This window comes from Symphodus melops (genome assembly GCF_947650265.1).
Source record: "Symphodus melops genome assembly, chromosome: 3".
Lineage (NCBI taxonomy): Eukaryota > Metazoa > Chordata > Actinopteri > Labriformes > Labridae > Symphodus > Symphodus melops.
Window position 1 is genome coordinate 25,980,692 of NC_136693.1, and position 27,023 is coordinate 26,007,714.

The window sequence follows — 27,023 nt, forward strand, 5'->3', positions numbered from 1 at the left end:
TCTATGATGCCGAAGAACATCTGGCAAAGGGAATGCCAATGAAAATTAGCCCTTCAGCTAACTGGAGTGCTCTTTTCAAACTAATAAACTAAAAGGACACACAGAATCAGAGTCTAATGCTATAATTAGAGTTCTTTGTTTCATCACAGTACAACATATTATTTAACATTTTCAGCAAACCACTGATAAAGCACATAATTGGAAGCAAAACAAAGAGTAAGAAGATACTTCACTGTGTGCAAGGCGATCCGACTGTTGTTCACCGGTAGTGTGAATACGTCACCACAGCCTGCCTCCATCAAACTCCATGAAATGTCCTGCTGCGTTCACACATCACTTCTAGCCGACTTCTTGCTAAAAAAAATTAACAGGGTTGTTTGGAAAAATCCCTGTTTAAGTACCCATGACTGACAAAACCTCTATACCTCTATAGACCTGGCTAAGTTTATTAACACAATACTAAATCTGGTTATCATGACAAACATAGGACAGGCTGGCTTTCTTACATCATCATAGCTGCTGAAGTGAAAGCATGTATTCTCCAGTATGTTAGAGTATTAAGTTAAATGAACTGTAAGGAATGCAGTACACTAAACCGTGCCGTAAGATGTGTGTGTTGTTCCCATCTATAATCTGTCTAATGTTCTATGGTCTCTTTCTTGATAATCCCAAATGGGATTTTTCATCAATGATAGTCTAATCCCTTTACATTATTGATTTACAGTGTCAGTGACAAAGTCTGCAGCCTGACCCCGGACTACATGAAATTCAAAGTAGCAGTGAATATTTTGATCTCTATGATTTATTGATCATGGATGTCCTTCATAGATGACTTTGAGCCAAAGCTTGTGATGTGTTGATGTGGTACTTGCACAGAGTTGCACAGAGAGGTATAGTTACAGGCAGGACTCAGACCTCCACTCGCACCTTGATCTGTTCAGAGCCAATATAGAGTCACCTATTTGTTGTTTTCCCTAATTAGGGTTGTCACCTTCCAAGCATAAACGTAAAGGCCACCCCCGCAGTGTGGCGCCACTCAGTAGGGCCCGATCACCACTGGCCCAGTGAGGTGGAGTGGGCACAAGTTGTGGTGAATCATAATTTAAAAGGTTTTTTTAAATAATAAATTAAGAGTCATGGTCTACTTAAAGTCTGAAGTGCTTTATGGTCACTTTTTTTAGAAATCTTTTGTCTTCAGTGGAAAGGCAGATACAAAGCACGCACAATTAAATGCACTTAACACAACTCCAGCCAATGCTTACTACTTCCTACTATTTTATTTACAACTTAACTTGTACTTCAAATAAATATTCACTTAGCATAGATTCATTAACTGAAAATTATTAAAATGTTGTTGACACTGCTGTAACATACAGGGGCGGAGATGGAGGACAGATTTTTGATTAAAGAATAGTATTACTAGAGTATTTTAGAGTATTTTCTTAAATGTATTCTATCCTTGTGACTGCCTTTTTCTTCTCATGAAATCATGAATGATACTATCAATGTCATTTTGAACTATTTTCTTATTGTATTAATTAAGTGTCTGTTGTCGTTATATTGATGATGTGCTGTATTGATGATTTATTGCCCAGTTAGGCCATAGTGTGAATACAGATTGGCCAAAATAGTTGTCATCTGCTTGTCTTATGTAGTGACAAATATTCACAGCATCCAATCAGTGAAACCATACAACCATAAAAAAACTAACTGAAATATACTAAAAGAAGCGTTCCTTTTGCAGTCTATTCATTTTCACTGTCAAGCCAGTTATTTGAATCTTCCCACTTGTGTCTTTATTTCTTAATCTGTTTGTTTCAATGGTGCGAGGTATCAGAAGACATGTCTCCTACTGACTCCTAGGACTTTCTTTCACTCAATCTCTGACACGCTCTCATTGTTCATGTCTAAAACGGCTGCTATGGGAAGGCGGGAACTAGCCTTAAGAGGCTGAATGCAGGCGGAATGATGCTGAGTACAAGACAATTTGGAAATACGGGACAAACCGCGTTCCGTATGGATTCAAAATGAGACATATGATGGTACGATTATGTATTTTACAGGACGGATAGCAACTCTATCCCTCATGCAGCTTTACTTGCTTAAGTTGCTTTCGCCCACCAAAATACAGCCATGGGCTTTAGGAGCAAACTGCTGACAACTCAGTGGTTTTAAATTTCTATCTTTCATACTTTTCCAATGACATACAAAAACATTATTAAGATGTTTGCAATGTGGTCAAATAATGTTGTGGTAACAAGTGTTTTTTGATAGCCATGAAATATATTTAGTTGCATTCATATTGTAAAAGCCAAATTATAACGAAAAACATTCTCAATAGCAGTATTGAATGACAACAATGGGCCTTGGTTAAAGTTTCCTTTTTATTCTTTGATTAAGATCCATTCGCTGAATGAATCCTCTTCAACAAGGTTATTCAGGAACTGATATGTGGTGTGGTCAGTCAGAGTCAAGGCACATGTTTGTCTTTGATGGGAGCTCCGAATGAATTCCCCTTCAGGCATTTACTTAATAAGCTTGTGAACTTCAAAGCAGCAAATTTGCCTTTGCGACACGTACGCCATTTCTCTTTAAATCAAAGCTTTAAAAAAAAGTCCTCTTGTTTATTCACATAAATGATAGCAGAAGGGTTACCTCATCGAGGGATCAGAGTACAGGAAAGTGGTGCAATGCAGTCATCAGCCCTCGATCATTACTGCATTGGAATACAATGTTTGCTTAATAAGTCACGATTTGTTTAGACCAGTGGTGTCCAAACTTTTTTTCTTGCGGGCCAAAATTGTCGCGTTAAAATCGCTCTCGGGCCACAGGGTTTTTTTTTTTAAATATTGGAAGGAACTTTTTGTATTTTGACCTCTTCAAAAAATATTGTAAATACACAATAACTAATTGCAGTGGGAAACTGTTGTGTTCTAATTTTTTGGAAAGAATAGTCGGGCTTTTATAGGTCTCCCTCGCTAACATGAAAAAGAAAAAAAGAACGAATAATGCCATCTAATGAGGCCTGGGGCCAAAATCTTCTGATTCTTCGATTTGAAGTCAAGGGCCACAAAAAATCCACTCAAGGGCCACAAATGGCCCCCGGGCCGCACTTTGGACTCCCCTGGTTTAGACAGTCCAATGATGGCAGTCAATCTGTAATCAGTGCTCTCATGCCAAAGTTGATCATCTTAGTTAAACTTGTTGGCATGTAAAAACTTGTTAATTAGCAACGGTTAGGTTGAAATGTCAATAACGTTCAGATATTCAGTCATGAACAAAGTATTGGACTTTTAATGACTTTGTGTTAAACAGTGACGTAGAGCATGACTTAAGTCAGTTCATCCTATAATGAGGAAAATGTGTTGACATCCCGTGGCAATCCATCCATTTAGTATGAAGATATTTTAGTGAAAGATTCAAATGTAAATACTGTATTATGTTAGCACAAATGTAAAAGTCATGTTATCACCAAAGCTTGTGACATTCATCATTTGGGATCAATGGATAAATCAGATTTTCCAACGGCTGTTGAAACGTTTTAGTTGGGACTGACCTTTTTAACTGTCTAATAATTTGGCAGATAACATTTCTTATAAGCGATATAATAATTATTATTATAGGTGCCACACAGACAAACATTAAAATACATGTAACACATTTAACTTTACCACAACACGGCCAAAATCCCTCCACTGGGTGAAGTTCACAAGAGAACAGATTCCTGTCTGTTTGAAGCTGGCAATTAAGGTTATGGAATTTCAATGAATCTTGTTGATGTTTGTTACATTTTCCCTCGCCTTTCCTGCTGTACTCTGCTGATGTTGTTCACACAGCTAGGCAGGAGCTGAATTCTTGATCAGAGCTGCCAGTCATAGCATCATGGTACACCACTTCACAAGGTGAGATTCAGCAAGTTTCTTTCAGAGCATCTCAAACATCAGAGGAGTAAAAGAGTAAAATATCAGAAGTAAAAGATGCCCAATACAATCATAAAATCAGCTCTAGAGTTAACTGGTGACCACGGACGTCATAAAGAACAAGAGTGATGTGCTCGTTTCTCATGGAGTGGGTTAAAAGCCCAGCAACAGCATTTATCAGCAAAGGACGTTTGAAAACTAATGTTGAAACTTAAAGTTTGTGATTATAGAAATCTTAAACCACTGTGTTTCATAAAGAACGTTTTTGATTTGTTTGTAAATGAATCCCCTCACAAGCACACTTGTGTAAACTTGAATAGATTCATCCCACAGAAAGAAATGGATTGTGAGTCAACACAGGCTCGTATCAGAGATGTTGTGACTCCAAACATTCGTACAATCAGAGGCATATTTGTTCCCTTTATCAACACTGCAAAAGTGCTGCAGTTGGTGCAATTTGTTCTGAAGACCCATTGTATTATATCCTTTCTGAATAGTTAACATTCACTGAAGCTCAATGGTGTGCCTCAGATGTGTTAATATTGAAGGATGAAGAGAAGAACCCTTGAGTTCATGGGAGGAAAATGAGTAGAGAGTGACGAACAAGAAGCTATTCTGAGTCCATGAATGGAAACTTTCACAGTTTCTGTTGAATATTAGGGTGACTTCAGCATCACTAGGGCACAAGTATCTTGTGTTTGTTTCGAACTCACCCACAAAAAACTTTAATTTCATGTAATTATTCAAAAGTCTTTCTCATGTAATCCTCATGTTTTGTTTTGTTTTTGTTTTTGTTTTTTCCTTCTTCTTTTTTTTTAAAGTTCCGTGAACAGTAAATGTTGGTGATTAACATGTTTGTGGAGAGTTAACGTTCCAATCCCGAGGCTTTATCCACCCAGTGTGTATACAGCTGATCAGAGGGCACTGCTGTGTTCACTTTGAAAAGGTGATTTGGGTTCGGCTGTGGTTTGTTACCGTGCTGGGTGTAGACCTTATTAGCAGAGTATTGGGCATCAGTCTGACTCCATCAGGTAAATCAAGGCAACCTCGACGCAGGACCCTATTAGTATGCTAATAAAGTCCCTCCTCTAATGACTGATAAGCAATTCAGCGGATTCCGTGCTCGCGCTGCTTGTATACACAAATAAGTGAAATGCTCTCTTAACATGCACATAAACACGCACACGCAGAGCTAATAGTTTGCACATTTATTTTTTATGTTTCTCATTGCTGGCAATTTATTCATAACCCTCCTCCCCTGCCTGGTCCACATTTACCTGCACACACAAAGAAAATGATTCAATTCTATGAAACATAATTTGAACAGGAGGTAAGCTTCAGTACAGTTAATAAGAAAAATATATTTGTTGTTTTGACTGTCAATCCGGCAGCCGGAGTCATCCTTTTAGAAAAGTTTATTTCCCTTGACACTTGATGTTTGAAACATGTTTATACAGATGCCTCGGGGCACAGGAACAGCTCTGTCACAGATGACACTTGTTCCACAGCCGATTGTGTTATTCTTTTGGACATGTAACACAAGCTGAGAAGCAGGTCTGAGTCTTACATTTCTGTTGTTTTTTTTTTGTTCCTCAGTGCTCAGCGGCCTCTGCTCCAACGACTGTCCTGAAGATGTCAAGGTAATAAATTTGTCTTTCTGTATCCACCTGACAACACCAAATAATTGTTTCTTTCCTCTCTGACAACTCATAAGGTCTAGGTGTACTGTCTGCGGTAGTTCTTATTTTTTTCCAGGCTTGCATCTTTATCTTCCCTCAGACTCTCTTCTCAGCACTTTTTTTCTGCAGATTCATAGAAAAAGACAGAAATAAATCCAGCACTGGTAAAACTTTGTGTGTGTGTGGAGGATAAAGTTTAAAGTCTGGAAATTAGGGAAGGGGATTTGAATGGGTGATGTGTTTTAGAGCTCTAGGGCAGCATAAGCTCCTCATTTTATGTAAAGTACCAATCTTTACGACAACTAGAAAAAAGTACAAAAAATAAAAAAGGTTATAAGTAAATATTCACATATATTAGATTAAAACTGATGCAATTCCCACCATCTAGTAGACAATATTATTAACAGACTTTAAAAGTCAGTTTAAATAAAATATTGGTTCATGACCTTCTGTGTTCAAGGGCAAATATATGCCAGGTGTTCCTATTTCAAACTGAAGTCCTCGAGGGAGCAGTTTGAGTTTGTTTTGTGTTATCGTCGCCTCTCTTCGTTTTTACTGAAGTTTTCTCTGCAGATTCTCAGTTTGTACTCCAAACTCTGTCTTTAAGACTCAACAGATTCACTCTGGTTATACAGGTACAGTTGTTTGAGATTTTTATTTGAGAGGGTCCGTTTAAAAGGGTAAACATTAAATATAAAAGATTATAAAATAAAATATATCAATTAGGTAAATACCACATTAACAGGGTGAGAAAGTGTTTCCAAAAACAAAGCATATTTCAGAGAGAACATGTAGATTAGAATACACACACATGAATCGCACTAATGGGGTAAATTGCACATATTGTGTGAAATTTGTATTAATTTGAGAGTCTGAGTGTCTGGAAGAAGTTGTTCCTTAGTCTGCTGGTGTGTTCTTTCGGAGTCCTGTACCTCCGACCTTCGGGCAGCAGTGGAAACAGGTTGTGTGGATGTCAAGAGATCACCCTCAGGGACTTCCTGAGGCACTACTCGGGGTTCAGCTCCTGCTGGCGTGGCAGCTCACACCCAGTGATGTGCCGGGTCATTCGCACCAACCTCTCTAGTGCCTTACGGTTCCATCTGGTGCAGATGCCTAACCAGTCGGTAAAGCAGCCTGTCAGGAGGTGCCCTGGTAGACGTTCCTGAGGGTTTGTGGAACCAGGCAACATTTCTTCAGGCGTCTGGGAGATCTCTTTCTTCACCATAGTGTTTGAAGCTTGAGTTGTGCCACACATTTGTGGGTGTGTAGAGATTATATTTGAGTGGGCTGAGGACACCGCCCTGGGGGGCTCCTGTGCTGAGGGTCATGGGTGAGGATATCAGTTGTCCACTTTCTCAGAAAGTCCAGAATTTAGTCACAGACCCAGAACCCTAAGCTTATTGAATGCTATGCTACTGTCCTTGCATACGTTTCCCAGATCTCGAGGTCGTCTTTTGTTGCTCTGTTTGGTCAGTTTGCAAATGGACCTCAAAGCATTGCTCACTATGGGAGTGAGGGCACTTTAGGGCACCAGTCATGAGAATATAAAAAATATTCTGGGAGTTTTTCTTCAGTATTCTTGTTTGAAATGACCTTACTCATCACTTTGATGTGTTCAAACTTTTGAAAGATTGTGTTCAGTCTTTAAATGATTCCAGCCAATAGCTCCATGTGTGTCCCTTGTTTCAGAAAGGAAATGAGAGCTATATGTACTTAAAATTCCAAAACCACAATATACAAATGGTCAGAGTTAAACATCAACAGGGGTAAAATAACAACTTAACTTTTATTGTCTGATGATATATTAAATTAAAGGCATTTGAAATCCTGATTAAACTGAGAAAAAAAACAGAAGCAGGTCAGATAAAATATGAACTTTGTATTGGGATGCTAGTTGGATGAATAAATCCCCCTTGATGGCAACTAAATTATAGAACTACTTACCACCACAAGAAGTGTTTTTGTTTGTTTGTTTTTATTTGTGGGCTTTAAGTGGCTTTATTGGAAAGAGACAGGACAGTGACTAGAGTTGGAAATCAGGTGGAGAGAGACAGTGGTAGCCAAAGGTTGGAATCAAACCCAGGCTGCCCACTTGGAGGACATGTGGCACATCAACTAACCAGCTCAGATTATAAATGTTTTTTTCTCCATCTCAGCATTCAAGAAATTACGGAGATGACATTTCTCCAATTGTTACAGAGTAATCCTGAAGGACCGTGCCTTTAAACACATGTTAACAGGTGACATGGTTTAGCTTGAATTATTCTATTTAGATAACTTTAAAGCTTTTTTGTTTTGTCTAATTAAAATCAGTTAGTGGGTTCCAAGTGTTTCTGACAGGGATTATGTTGGACACACCCTTACTCAGTCTGCTGTTTAGTTTTAGAGTCAGTAATAGTTTTGACATTGAACACTCAAGCTTAATTACATTTTCTGATTGAAATCACAACTAGCTACATTACAGAATATTCCTGCTTCAGAGAGAAAGCAGAGGTACGTTATTGTTAACCCAATAGTAGGACAACAGACTTACACAGACAGGATCGTAAATTCCACTTATTTTCGAGTAGATTTTTTTTTTACCTTGGTGAACATGTTCCTGACAAGTTGTTGGTCTTAATAGCTAGTTTCAAGTCTTTGTCAATAGAGCATGTGCATTTTAGATATTATTGTCCCATTAAAGGTAACTTACACCACAAAGCAGGGATGCTTTCAGGCCTGGCAGCTTGGGATTGACACGTCGGTACTAAAGAGAGCTCTCAGTCAGGAGAGTAGTGTAGCAATGTGTACCTTGTCATTGTCACAGATCAATGGGTGACATCTCAGCGGCTATATCCACTCTTTATTTTTAGATTCTACGCCCATGATAGGTAATCTGCTTCATTTTTTCCAGTTTGAGCTTTTAAACTACAATCCACTTCAATTTAAATGTAGCCATCCATTTATGGAGCAGTTAGCTCTAAGCACCTTTTATTTCTCCCAGAGAGCTCGTGTCTGATGATCACATGTGGGCGGACAGAGAAATGTGACAGCAATGCAGCGACCACGCATCACTCATCAGACAACCTTTCACCAGTGGAAAGCCCTTTGCAAAACACATTAACTTTGACATCAACAAGAGGCTGCTGGTATAAGAGTTGTTTTGCTTTCTGTCAGTCTGCTCCTCCACCCGCTCGTTGTCTAACTGAAAGGCATGATGAATGCAGCAGACGAGTGGAGCTCGCGGCTGTTTCTACCCCTCTCCTCTACCATCCATCACCCTCTCTATCTTTTCATTTCACTCTCCCACTCCTCTTCTTCTTAGTCACACCTCTCTTCCTCTGTGTTTCTTTGAGCCCACTAATCTGCAGCTCTTTGGCTTTCTCTCCCCCCCCCCTTCTTTCTCTCTTTCTTTTTTTTGACCTCATTTCTATTCCTCTCTCACTCGACTGCTTAGTGTCACAGCACAGAGGGCCAAGTCTCTCCTGCAGTGTGTATGAGTGCGTGTGTAACAGGCTCGTGATTAGCTGATGTGACGCGATGGCTCGACAGATCTCTTCATTAGTTATCATCCTTTGGTAATGAAGAGATAAGACAGCCCTTCTGTATCCGCCCACACAGGGGCACAAACACGCAACCGTCAAACTCATTTATGCTCAGTCAGATTCCAGCAAGCGAGGTCAGACGCCTGTCGTGTCACCTAGCAAAAATAAAACTAAAAAACTGCTCAAGGTCAATGTGGTGACAGTATGCCTGCCTGTCTCTCTGCCCACTCTCTCTCTCTCTCTCTCTCTCTCCCGCCCCTTCCTTGCTTGTTTCCCTCCTGTCCTCTTTCACCCCTCTCTGACAGCTGATGTGAAAACAAACTTACAACATGTCAAAATGTGTCATTTTGTTCTGTATGTTGTTCTGCAGCCTTTTGGTGTAAACCAGCCAGGCCCATATGTCATGTACACCACAGTGGACTCCAACGGCTACCTGAAAAACGCCTCAGGCAAGTACTTTTAATTTCTTTCCTTGCTAGCTGTCTCTTCATAGTCTGAACTGCCCGCTTCAGTGACAGAGAAGAGCCAGTTTTTAAAGATGTCACAGCCTGATCTTTTAAACATGCACGTCAGGTTTATTAATAGCATAACCCCCTAACAATGACAGCTGTGCTTACTCTGGCTGAACACTGCTGGGTTTGTTTTAGAGGATTTAATAAAAATGAGAGAAAGGAAGATAGAATTATTGATTGTATTTCTTCCGTCTTCCATTCCCGCCTCTATATAAATGAGAAGTATCCCTTTTGCCTCAAAGACAAAAGCTCAAGCAGAGAGGCCAGCCAAAGAAAAGACAGAGAGAAGATCCTCCCAACCACTGAAGTGAGAATGAATCGGTTTGATAAGGTGCTTTATGACTCTGCACAACGTCTCTGTAGAGTGAATGCTTAATTCACATTACCCAATCTACATTTTAAGTAATTATAGGACTTATTGGATGCAGACTTTCTAATTTAACTGTTTAATAAAATGTTGTGATTTATCTTAACGTTATTACAAAATAATTATAGCTGGATTCAGTTTTAAGGAATTCATTATTTTCAGTAGTATCATGTAGCCTGGAGTGTCTGTTGGGATACATTTTGCTTCTGCAGGGCTCTTTCAGAAAATCCTTGTGAAAGGCTTTAACACACTGGAGGCCGTTCTCCTTCTGGAGTTTTGTGTATTATGTTTTGTCACACGACATGAGCTCTGCTTGCAGTGATATGTGATCATGTATGCACTTCTGACAAAGTGAGTGAGCAGGCCGTGGATCATGCATATATACTGTACCTTGAGCAGTTTTCCTTTAGGTTAATAAGTGCCTACATCACAATAACAGAAGAGCCAAAAGAGACATTTCAGTCTGCAGTTTTCTGCTTGCACATGACTACATGGCCACCTCCAGACTGCACAGTATTGATTTAGCTGCCAGAAAGTAGATTTCTCCTGTAGGAGACAAACACTGAACCTAAGGGCACGAAACAACAATAAAAGCAAACTCCTTATTTTCCTCCAAAGATGATTGGAGTCAGTTATATGGATATGAGGCAGCTCACCAGACACCTTTTTTCCACTGAAGAGCATTGTAGAAACTTAAACCACTTCATTAAGTGTCAAATATATTTTAATTGTGTTAAAAGATCTCTGCAGATATTTTGACTTGGGATTGTTTTTATGAAATGTGTTGTTCAAACAGCAGAAATATGTTTTATAAAGGGCTCCCCCCCCACCCACCCACCACCCCCCAAACCTTTAGCCAGTCTTGTCAAAATCAGTTCAGTCATTCTTTCACAAACAAAATCAACCAGAAATCCACTCTGAATCCTATTGATTTAAACGTATAGGTTCTTTTCTGAAGTCAGTCAATAACTCCTTTAGTTTATTGTTGCCATTGGTTGTAACGTGTATCATCACAGGGTGTCCACAAGATCAGATACATAGAAAGACGAGACATTGAGGACAGCAGTGCTGTGGCGTATTAGCTGCGGTTAACCTAGTTGATGTTACACTGTGAGAGGGACACAGAGCAGTATGAGGACAAGATGCACTGACAGCCCTGGGTCAGGGATATATATAGTCTGTGTGTGTGCGCTCCTGTGTGCAGCATGATGCTACTTTGTAAGATGTCATTGTTTCATTCACACATTATATTGGCCCAGTTGGAGTATATATATGTATTTCCAAACAATGAGACAGGCCACAGGCCAGGATCTTCATTATTTTAATACTATCAGACAGATTTAAGCTCCTGGCTGCAACACACGGCAATGAACTAAACCCAGTTCGGCTGCAGACTTTTCAATAAGGGTTACCGTGTCCAAACTGAAGAGTCGACAAAATATTAGCCAGAGCCATCCAGTATGTGGTTTTATCCAAGCATAAGAAAAAACAACCATCATTTTCCCTCAGCAAACTCTCTTCGGGGTTTAAGTTATGCAGTTTAATGGACACTGAGAGAAACAATGAAGAGAGGGAGGCAGGGGCCTATTACCCACATGCCCACTGCAGAGAAGAGTGACAGAGAATGCTGCTGGATGTGGAGGCAGACCTGACATCCTTTTGAAGTGAGACTGATTTTATTTTCAAAAGGTAATTATTTTAGACTATTGATGATCTGATTCTATTTTTCTCTTTACATTGAGTACAATACTTAGACTTAAAGGTCACATGTGCAAAACACCAATTACCAGGTTTTTCAAGTCTGTCTACAAACCTCCCAATTATCAGAAAATCCTCTCCGTCTTGTGTTTGCTCCACATTAATAAAACGTGTGCTCAAACAGGTCATATGGAAATCATCCCTTTGTGACATCACAAAGGGCAGTAACCCCTCCTCCAAATGGGAACTACTCCCACAGCTAGGTGTTTGTCCTGGCCCTTGGAGCCGCCCTTTCCACTGTAAACAACATAGAGTGAGAAAGCCCAAGCCACCTCCCCTTCCAAAGGGGCGTGGTCAGACAAAGCTCATTTGCATTTAAGCTACAGACGCAGCCTGTTCTGAGCAGGGCTGAAATGGAGGGGCTTATAGGCATGTAAAAAAACAAGATCAGAGTGGATTTAGAACAAGAAACTTCACAGGCAAGTTTTAGGGAGCTCTGACACTTATTTAAACTGGTTGAAAAGGAGGATAATATGTGACCTTTAAGTCTGTATCTACTGACATACATACCTTTACTACTCTACAAGTGTTATTTAAAACAGTACATTAACTGTTCTGATGATGAGAGAAAGGTTTAGGTACAACCACATGATTTGTTAAGCACAGAGTCAATCTCTGGAGGTGTACTCTTCAGCATACTGACACAGTTTTTTTGTTTGTTCTTCGGAAAATTCACAAATTCCAATATTTTCAGGTAAAAAAATTTTTAACTTACACAGTTACCACAGTTACTCTCATTAATGTAAACTACAGCTCATCTGGTTTGCTGAGTCATGCAATTTAGAGTTAAATAAAAGTTGATGTGTACCTCTGGAAACGACAAAAGAGCTAATCCTTTTTTTTCCTTTTTTTTTAAACACAAACGTGAAATAACAACCTATGCACATACATGTAAAGGCAGCAGAATTGAGCATATAGACCCTGGAAAGCTGTTATAGTTTGCTGCAGTGAAGCAGGTCTCCCATCTTTCCAGAAACGTAATCGAGAAACTCACATAAAGGTTTTAATAAAGGTATTCTAGCTATGGCCTAGATCCTGGATGACCCATCTGAATCCCTTGACGTGTTGTGCACTCAGTCAGTAGGCTATAAAAGAACATCTTCTGGATACTCTGACAGCATTTTGATGTTCGTGGTTTAGCTTGTTCAGTGAGGAGAATCACGATTATTGAACATTTAACATCCCGTTATACAGTCTGCCTGTCGTAACTTCATGGTTTCTTTCCATCTGAGAGGTGAAAGTTGGAGAGAGAGAGTAGCCAAAGACTTTGTGACAAAGCTCCCCAGACCCCTTATTTAACTGCAGCAAAGTGCTGCTGGGGAGCAGGCTGCTTGTGTATGTGTGTGTCGACGGTGATTTAAAGTGTATTTATTCTGTAGCTTGTAGCTCGGGGAACAGCCAGCAAGGCTGCCAGAGATGAGCAATGATGTGGCGCTCACAAACACGCACACTGATACACACCCACGATGTCTGGGCCTCTCCACCGGGGCCCAACGATCTTCACTTACCCTTCACCCTCCTGAAAGGGGGACACAGCGCTGAGGAGAGGGGAGATTATGATATGCTGAGAGATGGAATAAGGGCTGGAAGCTGGAAAAAATAGAGAGAAAAAAGAGAGAGGAGAAGATATTGAGTGATGTGGAATGGACAGAGATCGTGAGTACAGGGGAGAGAGATGAATGTTGGGATGATTTGGGGGAATTCAGAGAAGAAGACATGCATTAAATTAAGAGACAGGGACAGAATAAGAACACACCTTTATTTCCTTTAACTAAGAAATGAGACGCATATATTAAGCTGTAAAATTAATTATTAATCTGCCATCACTACTTGCTGTCGGCCATTTCCAGCTAACAACTTCTTTCTGTTTATTTAAAGTAAGGTCACTGGTGGTTTTAACTATATTATTATGCTAAAGGGTTTCATCATGTAATATCTGAAAGCTGAGAAACCTACATTTTGAAGTGAATGGACACTAGTAAACACAGAGCGATGAACATGTGACAATCCGGGGGGGGGGAATCACCTTTAAATAGTGCTTTTTATTCTTAAACATAACTTCAGGTGAGCTGCATGTCAACACAAGCAGCTGATTTTTCTGAATTTCCCAGAATTTTTGTGAAGTCAGTGCGAGCCGATGATGATTGATGTTTTTATCCTGTTAACTCTGCACGACGGATATAATTATTGTGCATTTAATGAAGCTGCTTTCGTTTTCTTTTTACCAGTTTCTTTCTTCATCTTTTGTTGATACTTCGTTGAACTTCTAAACGCATTGATACGATACCAAATCATTTCATCAGTGTCTGACTCAGTTGCTTTGCTAATTTGTCGCGTTGTTCTTTTTCATGCCCCACCTTCTGAGATGCTATATTTATTTAGCACCAATTCAAAACAAATGTTTTCTCGAGACACTTAACAAAAGAGCAGTTAAAAAGACCTTACTCATCACTATATTACATAGAACCAACGTTAATCCATTATGAGATGAGATGCAAGCTGTCCACAAACGATCCCAAGGAACCTACGAGGCAGCTGCCAGGAATAAATGTCCCGCTGTGAGCTGCACGTGTGAACAAGTACAGTAAGTCAGAAGGATTTCAGGGGCAGCCTATCAGAAATGTTGAAGAGTGTCTGAGTAAAAACAGCTCAACAAACGAGTGGTAGCTCAGCTGGCAACCCCTCCTTAAGTTATGTGTCCAACAAAGAAAATAAAGAAGCCTAAATCAGTGGTTTAACATATTCATTAATATGTAATGCTGATTCTGAGTTTGCTCTCGTTACAGCAGGAAACCATAAAGGTCATTTGAACACTCCATTTGTAGTCTTCTACAGTCTGACTTTCTGTTGCTCCTGCTGTGCTCGGAGTACATCTTCAGCCCGATATAGAAAAGTGTTAATGTTCATATGATAATTGTCTTTGTCACTTTAAAGTGAGCAGCTTTTCAGGAATAATACAGAGATAGTGTGACTGTCTCATCACACAATCAATGTGTGTGTGTGTGTGTGTGTGTGTGTGTGTGTAGGTGTGTGTGTGTGTGTGTGTGTGTAGGTGTGTGTGTGTGTGTGTGTGTAGGTGTGTGTGTGTGTGTGTGTGTGTGTGTGTGTGTAGGTGTGTGTGTGTGTGTGTGTGTGTGTGTGTGTGTGTAGGTGTGTGTGTGTGTGTGTAGGTGTGTGTGTGTGTGTGTGTGTGTGTAGGTGTGTGTGTGTGTGTGTGTAGGTGTGTGTGTGTGTGTGTGTGTGTGTGTGTGCGTAGGTGTGTGTGTGTGTGTGTGTGTGTGTGTGTGTGTGTGTGTGTGTGTGTGTGTGTAGGTGTGTGTGTGTGTAGGTGTGTGTGTGTGTGTGTGTAGGTGTGTGTGTGTGTGTGTGTGTAGGTGTGTGTGTGTAGGTGTGTGTGTGTGTGTGTGTGTGTGTAGGTGTGTGTGTGTGTGTGTGTGTGTGTGTGTGTGTGTGTGCAGTTTTACAACTTCACTTTTCTTCTCTTCATGACCTTGTGTGTGTATATGTGTGTTTGTGTGTATCTGAGTGTGTGCCATGCCCCCTTACTAAGCATGTTGGATGGATGAGCACGGTCTGTGAATCTGACAACACTACACCTCATTATCAACTGACTCCTGCTGAGAGAGGGGGAGAGAGAGAGAGAGCAGGGTAGGGTAGGGAGAGGTTGGTGGGGATGAATAGTAGAAGTAATTAATTACCAGCCCCTCTCTAACAGTGGACACTCTCAGAGACACTGAGAAGGATTAACTCTGCTCTGTGTTTCCCTCTGGGTTCAAACTCACTCAAGATCATCCATGACCGTTTATCTTTAGACACCTGGGGCGCAGTGAAATGTGCAGCTGTCACTGGCCATTTTAACATCATGGTCAACCAATGAAAAAAGCAAGAGAGGCCATTGATCTGTTTGTTACACCCACAGATTTGATTTCACATATGCAGAAAAGAATACCAACCCCTCGGTTAACAGATTGAAATGAATAGTCGTCTTCTTTAATCAAATAGAGTTGACATCCTTTAGTTGACTTGGATTTGATTATTGTTAGCAGTGTGTTGTCACTTCTAATATGGTTGTCTTATGACTCAGGACTGGGAAACAAATGATCCTCTTTTTAACAGGACAGAAGGAGAAGGCGAGAAAAACATTTCTGATCTATTAGTCACTACCAAAAAATCCTGTCAAAGTCCAGTAATGACATTCATGGTGCAACGCTTCTCTAGTCGTCTGTTCTGAAGCATGTCCACGTCAAAGATTTTGCAAATCAAATAAACCAAGGGAACCATCGATTTTTTTGTATCTGTTTTTCGGTTTGGTGGGAAATACTGTTTTGTAGTTGCCAGCCATCCATTTCTGTGTCAGAGGGCTTGCCATACGGCCCACCATAGATTTAGAAGGGAGGATTTCTGCAGTACAGTAAAGTGGATTTTTGCCTGTTTTTGGCTCCTAACTCTGCAGCTGACCCCAATATACTGCTGCTGTTTTATCATCCCTGGAGTCAGAGTCCTGGTCAGAGCCTCTGTGAATCACCTGTAATCATCTGTGTTTACAGAGAAGCTGCTGGGTGTGGTTAAGTCATAGTTTCACCCAGCTACAGAGCTCATTCCTCAGTAGCTCCCTGCAGAGTGTGAACATGTGAATGCATCTGGTGACGGAGGTTCAGGAAGTGAACTGTTATCCCTCCAGCTACAGTACCAGATCAATTTCCAGACTTGGTCAGCACCTGGACTTGAACTGGCAACCCTCTGATCACCAACGCTACAGACTGAGCTACTGCCACCCAAAGTATATCAAGTATTAAAAAACCTACTAAATAAACTGAGTGGGAAATTAACTAAGTACAGTACATCATTTTATAATCAAATCCTTTTCTCTTATGTTTTTATTTGTTGCTTGACAGCAGGCGTGGGAAAAACAAATGCCGAAGGCAATAAATTGTCTTCCTGAATTGTTTATCACAATTATGTCGCTGGAGCCAAATTTTGATGTTTTAATTTTTTAAAAACTGTCGCTCTAAACATATTTTCTGCCTTTTTTGTACATATTTATTTATTAACAATTAAGTATCATATCTATATCACATAGTAGACAGATTTGACTTTTTTAACCCCACACCCAAAATAAACTATTCACCCTCTAATTACAGTAGTCATAAGTGCATACAGTGATTAAATTGATACAGACAGCAGAGCCTCCCCTCATTTTTCAGCTATTCCTCCTTGGTCTAAGAAGTCAATTAATCAGTCATTATTTGCATCGCACCAATTTATAACAAATGCTAACTCAAGACGCTTTACAAAAAAGCAGGTAAAAGACCTTACTCATTGTTATTGACATACGTTTTTTCAGAATACATTATATATTCTTGGCCCAGCATAATCAGGAAATGGAGTCTATACATGATGATAAAATATTCAAATTTTCCCTCTGGACCAATATGTCAAATATCCTGTGGGTAACAGATCAAATATGACCTTGTGCCTGTCTCAGAGGGTGTGTTACTTATGAGAAATCCATTTAGGTAATGTACTTGCAGCCTAGGGTAACACATTCAGCAGTTTTTGATTATGGGTGAACTTTCTTTGTGGGTGTGGCATCCCATCCTGAGATCCTTTGTTAAAACCACCACATTCAACTTTTGAAACAATTTTCATCTTAAAATCCTGTTTATACACACGTCCACACATTTCCTGCCAATTTTGACTCCCCGCTTTGCTGCTCTTGTCTCCTCAAGGTGTTAACGGTAAGGGGCGCAGGTGGTGCTGTGGTAAGCGTGTGTCCTATGTATGGAGGCCACTGTCCTAAACGCACAAAAACCCCAAAAATAAATTAAAAAAAATAAAAGGTGGTAATGGAAGTTAACAGCGGGATAGTGTCAGACAGTGGTAAAAAGAAGTTAAATTATGAAGTGTGATTTAGATTTGACTCCCATTCATCTGTTAAATTGAATTCTAGATGCTGTCATTGCCAACAGTAATTGTTAGGGCCACCCGGCTGCATTATGAAGAAGATGTTGTCAACTATCCCAACTCTTGGGTGGCCAGCTGTGTCCAGACCGGATGAGCGTGTCCATGGTGCCAAAGATGATACTTTACAGAGACATTTGTTGGAAAAATGAGGAGGGAGGACAGACGGAGACCGGGAGTGAAAAGAGTGAGTGCTCATAGGGAGGAGAATCATAACGCACCCAGATCAATGTGGAGCTCTCTGCAGACTGTCCAATTAGGCTAATGAGTTCAGGGGATTAGCAACGGCTCACTCACACATAGAACCCACATACACATACTAAATTTATGCAAACAACTTTAAAAAAAAAACCTGAAGCACTCATCCACACATGCATTGATTGCCCTTTTAGGTATTTAGAAGATGCAAAACAATTTGAGCATGAAAAACTGTTTAGTTGACTTGTACCTTCACATGAAGTCATTCATATGGCTTTCTGCTTCATCAAGCATATTCTCTTTTCTTCAGGTCAGCAGTGGCTGTTACCCTATTCTTGAACTGTTTCGTTGCACAGTATTTGCAAGCTAGACTTGTAACACAGAGGGAGACTTCACAAAAGGAGAGTTGTAGAGAAGGTGGGAAAAAAATGAAAAGGTCTGAAGGGGAGAAAAATAAGAGGGCACAGAGAAAAGAGCAGAAAGCTTTGAGTAGAGCTGAAGACAGAAAAGGAGTGAAAATGAGGATGGAACAAAAGATGGGAGATCAGAACCACGGAGAGTAGAAGATAAACAACAAAAAAACAGCTTGAGAGATAGCTGTCCATGCAGATGTTATTATTGATCAGTTTTTGCCTGTTTTTTCTCTTACCTTGTGTACACTCCCTCACCTCACACCTCTGTCCCTTTTACCTCCTGTTTTCCATGTTCTGAAACCCTCCTCCTGCCTCCCTACTCTCGCGCTCCTTTGTCTCTCCTCCACCCGTCACCCGATGAGCTTTCTCTTCTGAAGCTAAATTACAGATGCCATTTATTCTCCAGAGAGTTTGTGTTTTTGTATTTTGTCACAGTTGCTGGTTATTTATATTTCAGTCTCAAACATTCGGGGGTTTCAATTTACAAAATGTCTTTTGCTTCTACTGTTTTATTTTGTGCACAAAGAACAAGTAAAGCAGCTTTTACAGACAAAAAGATATGATACCGCTCATTGGCTTGCAGTTCAATTTCCTGAATATTACCTGATGTGTTCACACATCAGCTCATCCAGACTTCTAATTCCATGACGTTGCTGACAGGAGAAAAAAAAAATCCGATTAAAGGGTGAAAATGTTTGCTTTTCCTCTTCACACATGTCGCTAAATCCAAAATATTCAGGACATTTTCACAAGTTTTTTTTTTTTGTTTGAGTGAATAAGGTTTATCCAAAAATAAGGATTTATCTTGCTTTGATAACTGTTGGAAATATTTGACGTAATGTTGTACTCGACTATATATACTGTATATGTGTGTGTGTTTGTGTGTGTGTATATGTCGCGTTGTTCTCTTTTGTATATATATATATATATATATATATATACGGTATATTGTTTGAGTAGTCAGAAGACTTGAAAAGTGCAACACAAGCTCAAATCCTTCTTGGTGAAGACGTCTGTCCACATTTCTCAGAATAAAAGTACTTAAATGTATGTTTAACAAATACTTGAATACAAGGTCAAGCTCATTTAAGAGTGTGCAGCTCATTATGTTATAAATGTTCTCAAATAAAACTCACAGAGTACAAGCTTACTCCGCACTCCTTTAAATAATGCATCACCACTTTCTTAACATTTGGAACATTTCTTTTTTTTATTTTGTCTGACTTGTTTGTTGTTGCGTTTAAATTCTCATAATCTCCTCTTGCTTTGTAGTTTCAGATGTTCCTTCGTTTTTGTCAGTGAAATATAAATGAAAGCTCAAGTTGTTTGTTATTTGCCAAGGATAGAACATTTAAAGGAGATAAATTTTTAATGAGGATGCTTTGCCTATTAGATGTTGAATGAGGACAAACAAGGGTGTGATGAAGGCTGTGTCTCTCTCTCTCTCTCTCTCTCTCTCTCTCTCTCTCTCTCTCTTTCTCACGCACTCACTCACTCACTCACTCACTCTCACACACACACACACATACACACACACACAGAAGTTTAGGTGTCATTTCGGTCTTGGTCAGGACGCAGGTGTCACAGGATTTAGTGCTGTTGTGTTTGAGAGGTTGTGTAATGCTCGGTGGTGATAAGGACAGATCAGCTGTGTATGAAGCCCTCGAGCTCCTTCAGGGTATCACCCTGCACACACAGTTTCATATAGCCTCTCGTACACACATACAGGTACACACACATTTTTACACACAAATCAATGTCCAGATCTTGACACTGTGGCATAGACACAGAACGGGGCTCTTTCAGCGATGCGTGTGTGAGTGTGCGTGGATGGATGCGTGTGCTCACACACCACTTTCCCCCATGGCTCCATCCTCCATCCCTGCAGTTTGCTCCTTTTATCGCCATCAGGGGAGCAAATGGTTTCTATAGCGACAGGCACAAGGAAAGTCTTTGAAAAAAAAATTCTACACTGCAGGGAAGTTATACCTATGACTATATTTTGTTTCTTGATAAATTGGTGAGAGATTTTTTTTTCACTTTTGAAAGTATTTTCTTTTTCCTTTTTAATTTACCTTGTTTTTTTAAATTGGGGATATTTTTGGTTTACTTCTCCTTTTTTCTGTGCCCTATGCGCACCTTGACTCCATGTTTTAGACTGATACTCTCTGCAACCAAAGGCTGTGTGATCTCAGGACAGGATGAGGTTTTTTATCACAATGTTTCCAAAGAACCTGACAGATGGACACACACTCAAAAATATGCACATTAACATGTTGTAGCTCCCTGAGAGGCATCTGCATCCTCTCTATTTCTCTCTCAAATGTACTTCTTGTCGTCTCATGTCCACTAGAAAAAAAAAATGCCTGCCAGCTTTAATATCATGAGGGGCGAGCATACAACATTCTATAATCCTGTTCATTATCTTCACTTTCAGCGAATGTGCTGCAAGAACAGGAACATTAATGTCAGGACATTATGTCAAGCGTGACACTTGCACTGCCAGTGGCTGGAGGTAAAATGGAAATAACATATCCTTAATCCAGATTCCACACAGACACAGCTTAGAGTGTTAACTCAGGTACTCAGTGACCTGCATACTGGAGTCTGCATGAATATGAGATCAAAGTAGAAGAGTCATAGCATTCAAGGGCATTTGCATCATCATAACTGTGTGTGAGGAGAAAGAAGTGTACAGTCCTGCAGAGTGTATTTCAACACGAGAAACGGAGGTGTATTTAGAAGCCAGTTTGTCCACTGACTTCACATAATCTCATCAGGACAATTCATTCAGAAATATGAAGTGAGTGAAAAGCATTCTTAACAGCTTTGTTTAAACTGAAAACTTAAATGTTATATCTTCCAGAGTAGGCTATGTGTGTCATTAGTTACCACATCCATGTTACAGTTTTTGACATCCTAAACTCTGGGATAAGGTTAATCTCTAATAAACAAATAATCTCCCTTCATACCCAGCTCGGCTTTCATATTATAGTGTATTAGTGTAATCTTTAGATGCGTGGTCCTCCTACTTGTAGTTTTCAATTCTATGCATGTGTTGGCCTTTTTATACATGTACAAAACTCCTGAAAAGTTCCAGAAATGTTTAGGATGAAAACGCCAATGGGTGATTACTTTCCCCTCGTCTTTTTCCCGCCACCCTCCTTGAGCCAAGTGCAACGTCGCATGTGCAATGAAGAGGCATCAGACTCTTTTTGACTCAACATTTTCTTACTTCTCTATTTTGTCCATCTATATGTAGCGTTGATATGAAGGAAAAAACTGCCATCGTGGTGTCAGACTGTGTTGCTTCATCCAGCATCTTGGATCTGTTGTTAACATTACGCTGAGACCTGTGCAGCGTCCTTTTTACATCATGTCGTGCCTTCTGACATTTTACAGGAGTAAAACGACAATCGGTGTTTCATTAAAACAGCAAAAAGAAAGATTTGGATTTATATAGACCGGAGCCCTTTTTATAATCTTACCTTTGTTTAACCTGTCCAGATGTTTTACAGATGAGCAAAGGATCAAATTCTGTCTGGTACAGACAATTAAACACAGACACACCTCAGACGCTTCTTTTACGTCTCTTTTTGTTTTTTGTTTTTTATTTCACTTAACACATACTCAATGTTATCTTAAGAGTACTCTGTGTTAACTTCAACGTGTGCATGTTCCCTTGCTTGTAATAATTATTGTTCTACATATTTTTGGTCCACAGAGTGTCTTTATGTGAGTGTTTTTAGAACTTGAAAATGACGAGTACACACAGGCAGACAGACACAAGGGCGACTGCTTGTGCTGCTTTGAATCCGCTTTGTCTTTTAAGAGATGGATTGTAGGCTGTCAGTCATGTTCACGATGTTTCCTTGCCAAGGCCTCCACTGGCTCTGAATATGGAGATCTAACAAACAGACACCAACACACTCACACACTAAACACAGCCACTCTGATACACCGCTCTGCATAGCAGACTTTGCCAGCCTCCCCATGTTAGGATATGGCTTTGCTCCAGCCGTGGACACTTTTTCTCGCCAGTCTTCACACACAAACACACACAGCTCTCAGCAGATGCAGGCTAGGCTCCCTGCCTGCATCGTAACCCTGCTTGATCCTCCATCAGAGACACACACACACACACGCTCTTTCAGACCCACTCTACTCTGCTGACTAGTCGAGTGCAGGCCATCCACCTCCTGAGAGAGAGCAGCAGTCCGTCAAAAGTTCAAGCAACTCTGGCTTAAAGGTCCAATCCCCTACAAAATACAGGGCGCTGGACGGGGCTCAGTGGACTGATTTAAAACTGCTTCCCCTGACGATCCACCTCAAAGCGAAACTCTGGGGGACAGTCAGTGCTCTGTTAATCTGTCTAGTGTTTAATGAGTGGATATCAACAGGAAGAATAGAACGACGACTACGGTCTAGACCTGCTCTTTTTGTGAAGTGTCTTGCGATAACATTAAGTATGAATTGGCCCAAAACAAATAAATAATATTTAATAATAATAAAAGATTGAACACAAAGGACACATAATATTTGAACACAATAAATATAGATGACATCGATGATGATGTTACTTTCCATTGAAAGCAAACTAAAAACAAGTTGGATGTTGGCAAGTAGGTTTAATTGGTCGACCTCCAGTGTTAAGAAAGTGGCCAGCATGGAAGAAGAAAAAAAACACATTTCCTCAATTGTCCACTAGAGGCTAGCTGCAAAATCCAGTTTTTTCACCTGGAAAAACCTGGAACAAAAAAAAGTTGTGCATTACACAAAATTGTAATTTTAGTATAAAATATAGAGAGATTAATTTTTTTGTAACACATTCATTTTGGTTATATTAGGATTAGAGTTGTGCGTACCTATGCATAAATATGGGCGTCGCTAACTTGACTGACAGGTGTGTTTGTGCTGTAGTCGTTTCCCAGCTTAGGTCCTGCCCTGTTTATTGACTGACTGAAAGTTAGTTGTCTTCTAGAGGCTATGTAGGTTATAGAGGTTATGTAGGCGTGTAATTTACCTTTGTTTAAATAAAAGGAACAGAAAGTATTGCTTTGATGGAGCCCCATGAAAAGTTTCCTTGTGATTTTTGTAATGTGCAGATATGACAGCCTCCCCTGTTCCTTTTCCATATAATGCAATTTGTGTTAGTCTGTGCATGTTGCTGGCCACGATGTGACTTCTGTCACCTCCTGCAGGTTTTGAGCTGTCGGCTTTGTGTGTTTTTACAAATTATATCAGAGTCACCTTGAAGTCCCGCTCACGGCATCATCGCTCACTTTCTGTTAAAATGTATTTTTTTTAGACAGAGTTGTTGGTGTGGACGATAATTGAATGACATCAATAACAATATATGGGGGTGGGCCTTTTACAGTATGGGGGTGGCAACCAACTTTAGAACTCACTCCCTTATGCTATGATATCAGCTGAATCTGTTGTCTGTGAAAGAAACTTATTGGCTGGATAAACAGGGCCTTGATATCTGTATGTTTGAAAAAGTCTTGGTTTCTGTTTTTGGACGGATTGAATCTCATTTTGCAATCCCCCGTCAAACAGTTCAGATTTTCAGTTATGGTTGTCAATACCAGGTCCTCTATTTTTAGTCTTATTTATATTATTTGTATCTATTAATCTAGATGTTACTATTCTTATCCATCCATTATCTATACTGCTTATCCTGTTCTTGACCACGGGGCAGCTAGAGTGGATGTGAGCTGTGATTGGGTGAGAGGTGTGGTACACCCACAGAGCTGACATGTAGAGACAGACAAACAGTCCTGCTCACTCTTACACCTCCAGGCAATTGGAGTGATTCAAACCAGGAACATTCTTGCTTTGAGGTGACAATGCTTAGCACAGTGCCACCATACAGCCCTCTATTATTCATTTTAAATTAAGACTGGAAGCATGGCTAAAAATGAAGGTATTTGTCCAAAAGTCTCTCACTCACCTGTCTTTATAATGTTTCAGAGCAGAACACACACACACATACACACACACACACACACACACACACACAGTCACTTCTCAGAAAATGTCAGACACCATAGAAATCTGTCTTCAGTGGCTGTTGGAAGCCATGGCTGTGCACTACCTTGAACAAGGCAGTGCCCATGAACACTGCTCCCACTTCTCCCTGGAAACAGAAAATATTTCTGTCGCTAAATTCAGAGTGCCATTAAGGCAATTAAGCTTCCTCTTTACACCAGCACAGGCCAAAACGAAAAGGCTCAGAATACATGGAGCGATAGCAAGCGAGTGGAAAAAAGAGAGAGAGAGTAGAGATGAAAGGGTTTCTTTGCAAGAAGAGGGTGAAAGTTAATGTGTCGATTCAGTGTTCAGGTTGATCCGAGCAACAGAATATACATGACAGCTTTATGGACGGGCTGTTATTACACTTTTCTGTAAAATAGCTGGTTTCAGTCGGCGTTTATGATTCATTTTTACCTCTTCATCTGATATTTCAGATCGTAAATGTGAGCCTTGTCTGTGCAGTGTGAAAGAGGAAAGATTAGAAAGAGCTGCAGTGGGAGATCGACCGTCGTGACCCAGGTTCAGCTGAGGTGGTTTGAAATGAACTGAAAAATCTCTTCTTGAAAACTGAACCGGGGTTTAGGCACAGATTAAAAAAAATAAAGAGAAAAGGCAAAGCTGTTTGTGTGCTCCTCTCTGCCTGCAATACACAGTCCATCCACATTAGTTCTGATCACTGGCTGCCTCCAGGCCTTCCATCTCTTCTCCCATCTCTCTCTCTCTCTCTCTCTCTCTCTCTCTCTCGCTCTCTCGCTCTCGCTCTCTCTCTCTCTCTCTCTCTCTCTCTCTCTCTCTCTCTGTTTACCACATAGAGGTTGATTTATGTCGGCTGCACTTGGCAGAGTTGGGTGGCGTGGGCGAGATACAGAAGCTTGAAGGGGATAGAGCAGAAGGGAGGAGAAGAAGAAGGAGAAGCCCAAATGAGTAAGGCCAAATCGGAATGATGTATCACGGCAGAGAAGAGAGGGATGAGCAGAGAGGAGGAAATGAGATGCTGAGGGAGGGACGAGAATAGTAAGTCAGGAGGGAAGGATTTGAGGAGGAGGGCGGAGGTTGCGTGAGGAGACGTGGGGGGGGGGGGGGGGGTGTTGCACTGGCCTCAGGTGTCTCACTCTGATTTGTATCTTTTATGATGCTTGTTCATGTCAGAACACAAGGTCTCACACTGCTCCATCCGTATGTGTGTGTGTGTGTGTGTGTGTGTTCACTTAGATGTTTTAGTTTTATCACTGGCACTCATGGTCAGAATAAGTCAGGTCAAAGCTGATTACTTTACCTCAAACTTTAATGACCACTTTAGGAAAGTCGAGAGCAGCATAACAACTACAGTAGTATAAGACCAGCAGACGAATGAGGGTTATGTAAACATACACAGTTGCAATTGAATCACAATTAACTATTGAAATTTAGTGATTACGGTAATCACAATTAAAATGGCACCCTTGAGTTTATTAAATGTATGTATGAAAAAGTTTAACACAGTTTTTAAACTCTGACACAAGCATGACATGACGATAAAAAACAAATAATGAATACACTGTCTTTTTAATCAAGAGAAAAAGTATTCATGTTTGCACAACTTCTTCATTTAGTCCATCCCTTTGAAGGACTGTGGGTGAATGACTTTGACTGGAGGCTATGACAGGGCAGTTTTTTGTTTTTTTTTGTTTTGTTTTGTTTTTTGATAATTGGAGCACAAGTACAAAAAAAAAATAACTAGTTCCATAGAAAATATAGAAAAGTATTGACAGCACTCATTCTGCAGTAAAAGCTTGGCTGGTGCTAAAGTGCAATAGATAAAAACAGATGAGGATCCAAACTCCTAAACAAGACTCACCGTCTGAAGCCACACTCTGTTCATCTGTTCATCACTTCCTGGTTGTAGCTAAACATTACGACTTGTTTGGTTCAGATTATTTAAAGTGGCAGTGACACACTGACAGCTGATCAGTATACATACATACCCAAATACTTGAAAAGTAGCAACAAGTGATTCCTCTCCAGCTGTGTTCTCAGCAGCACCGAGGGGAGGAGAGGGAGACAGACACAGCTGTTGACACAAATGATGTCGAAGCAGGATGATGCTAATGTGGCCAGAATGGCTTCTTATTTACAAGGCAAGCTAATCTTGAGTGGTTGTTTGTTCAGACCAACTGTATTTTCATACAAAAGTGCGAGCTCTCACAGACACACATACTTTAGAAACAAGTTAGTATCCACACCAAACAACAACTAAACCGTCTTTATTATGAATGTACTCACGTTTTGAAGGTGGGAAATCTAAAGCATGTTTACGTTTGTGTTGACTCGGGCTCAGACTGGGCAGACTGCAGATTTTAAATGAAGACCAGTCACGACCACAACTGACTGTTTTTCCTCTTCATTACTGTGATTAGAAGGAAAACACCGCCTTCTATAAGAACGTAAAACTTCATCTCATTCATAATGTTTATGGCCACAACCTCCCCGGTGTTACAGTCTAAGTGACACAAGATGAAGATTTTTCATTGATATTTGTGGGTGTTGGTCTTGCCTCGGTCTGGTCCTGCCCAGGTCTACTTCTTGTTCTTGCCTCGGGTATGTCTTGGTCTTGGTTAATGTCGTCTTGACTACAACACTAATTTAGAGAACTGTGAACATAAATGGACTCAAGCT

At 40.3% G+C, this 27,023-nt stretch overlaps 1 protein-coding gene across 1 annotated transcript in view; it reads left to right on the forward strand.

Moving 5' to 3' along the window:
* The window catches only part of itfg1 (integrin alpha FG-GAP repeat containing 1), a 160,607-nt gene that overhangs the window by 117,114 nt on the left and 16,470 nt on the right, over positions 1-27,023 (forward strand). The window contains exons 13-14 of the mRNA XM_079340390.1: positions 5,517-5,560; positions 9,494-9,572. Of these exons, the coding sequence (XP_079196516.1) occupies positions 5,517-5,560; positions 9,494-9,572 (123 nt within the window). The remainder of the gene's footprint in view (positions 1-5,516; positions 5,561-9,493; positions 9,573-27,023) is intronic.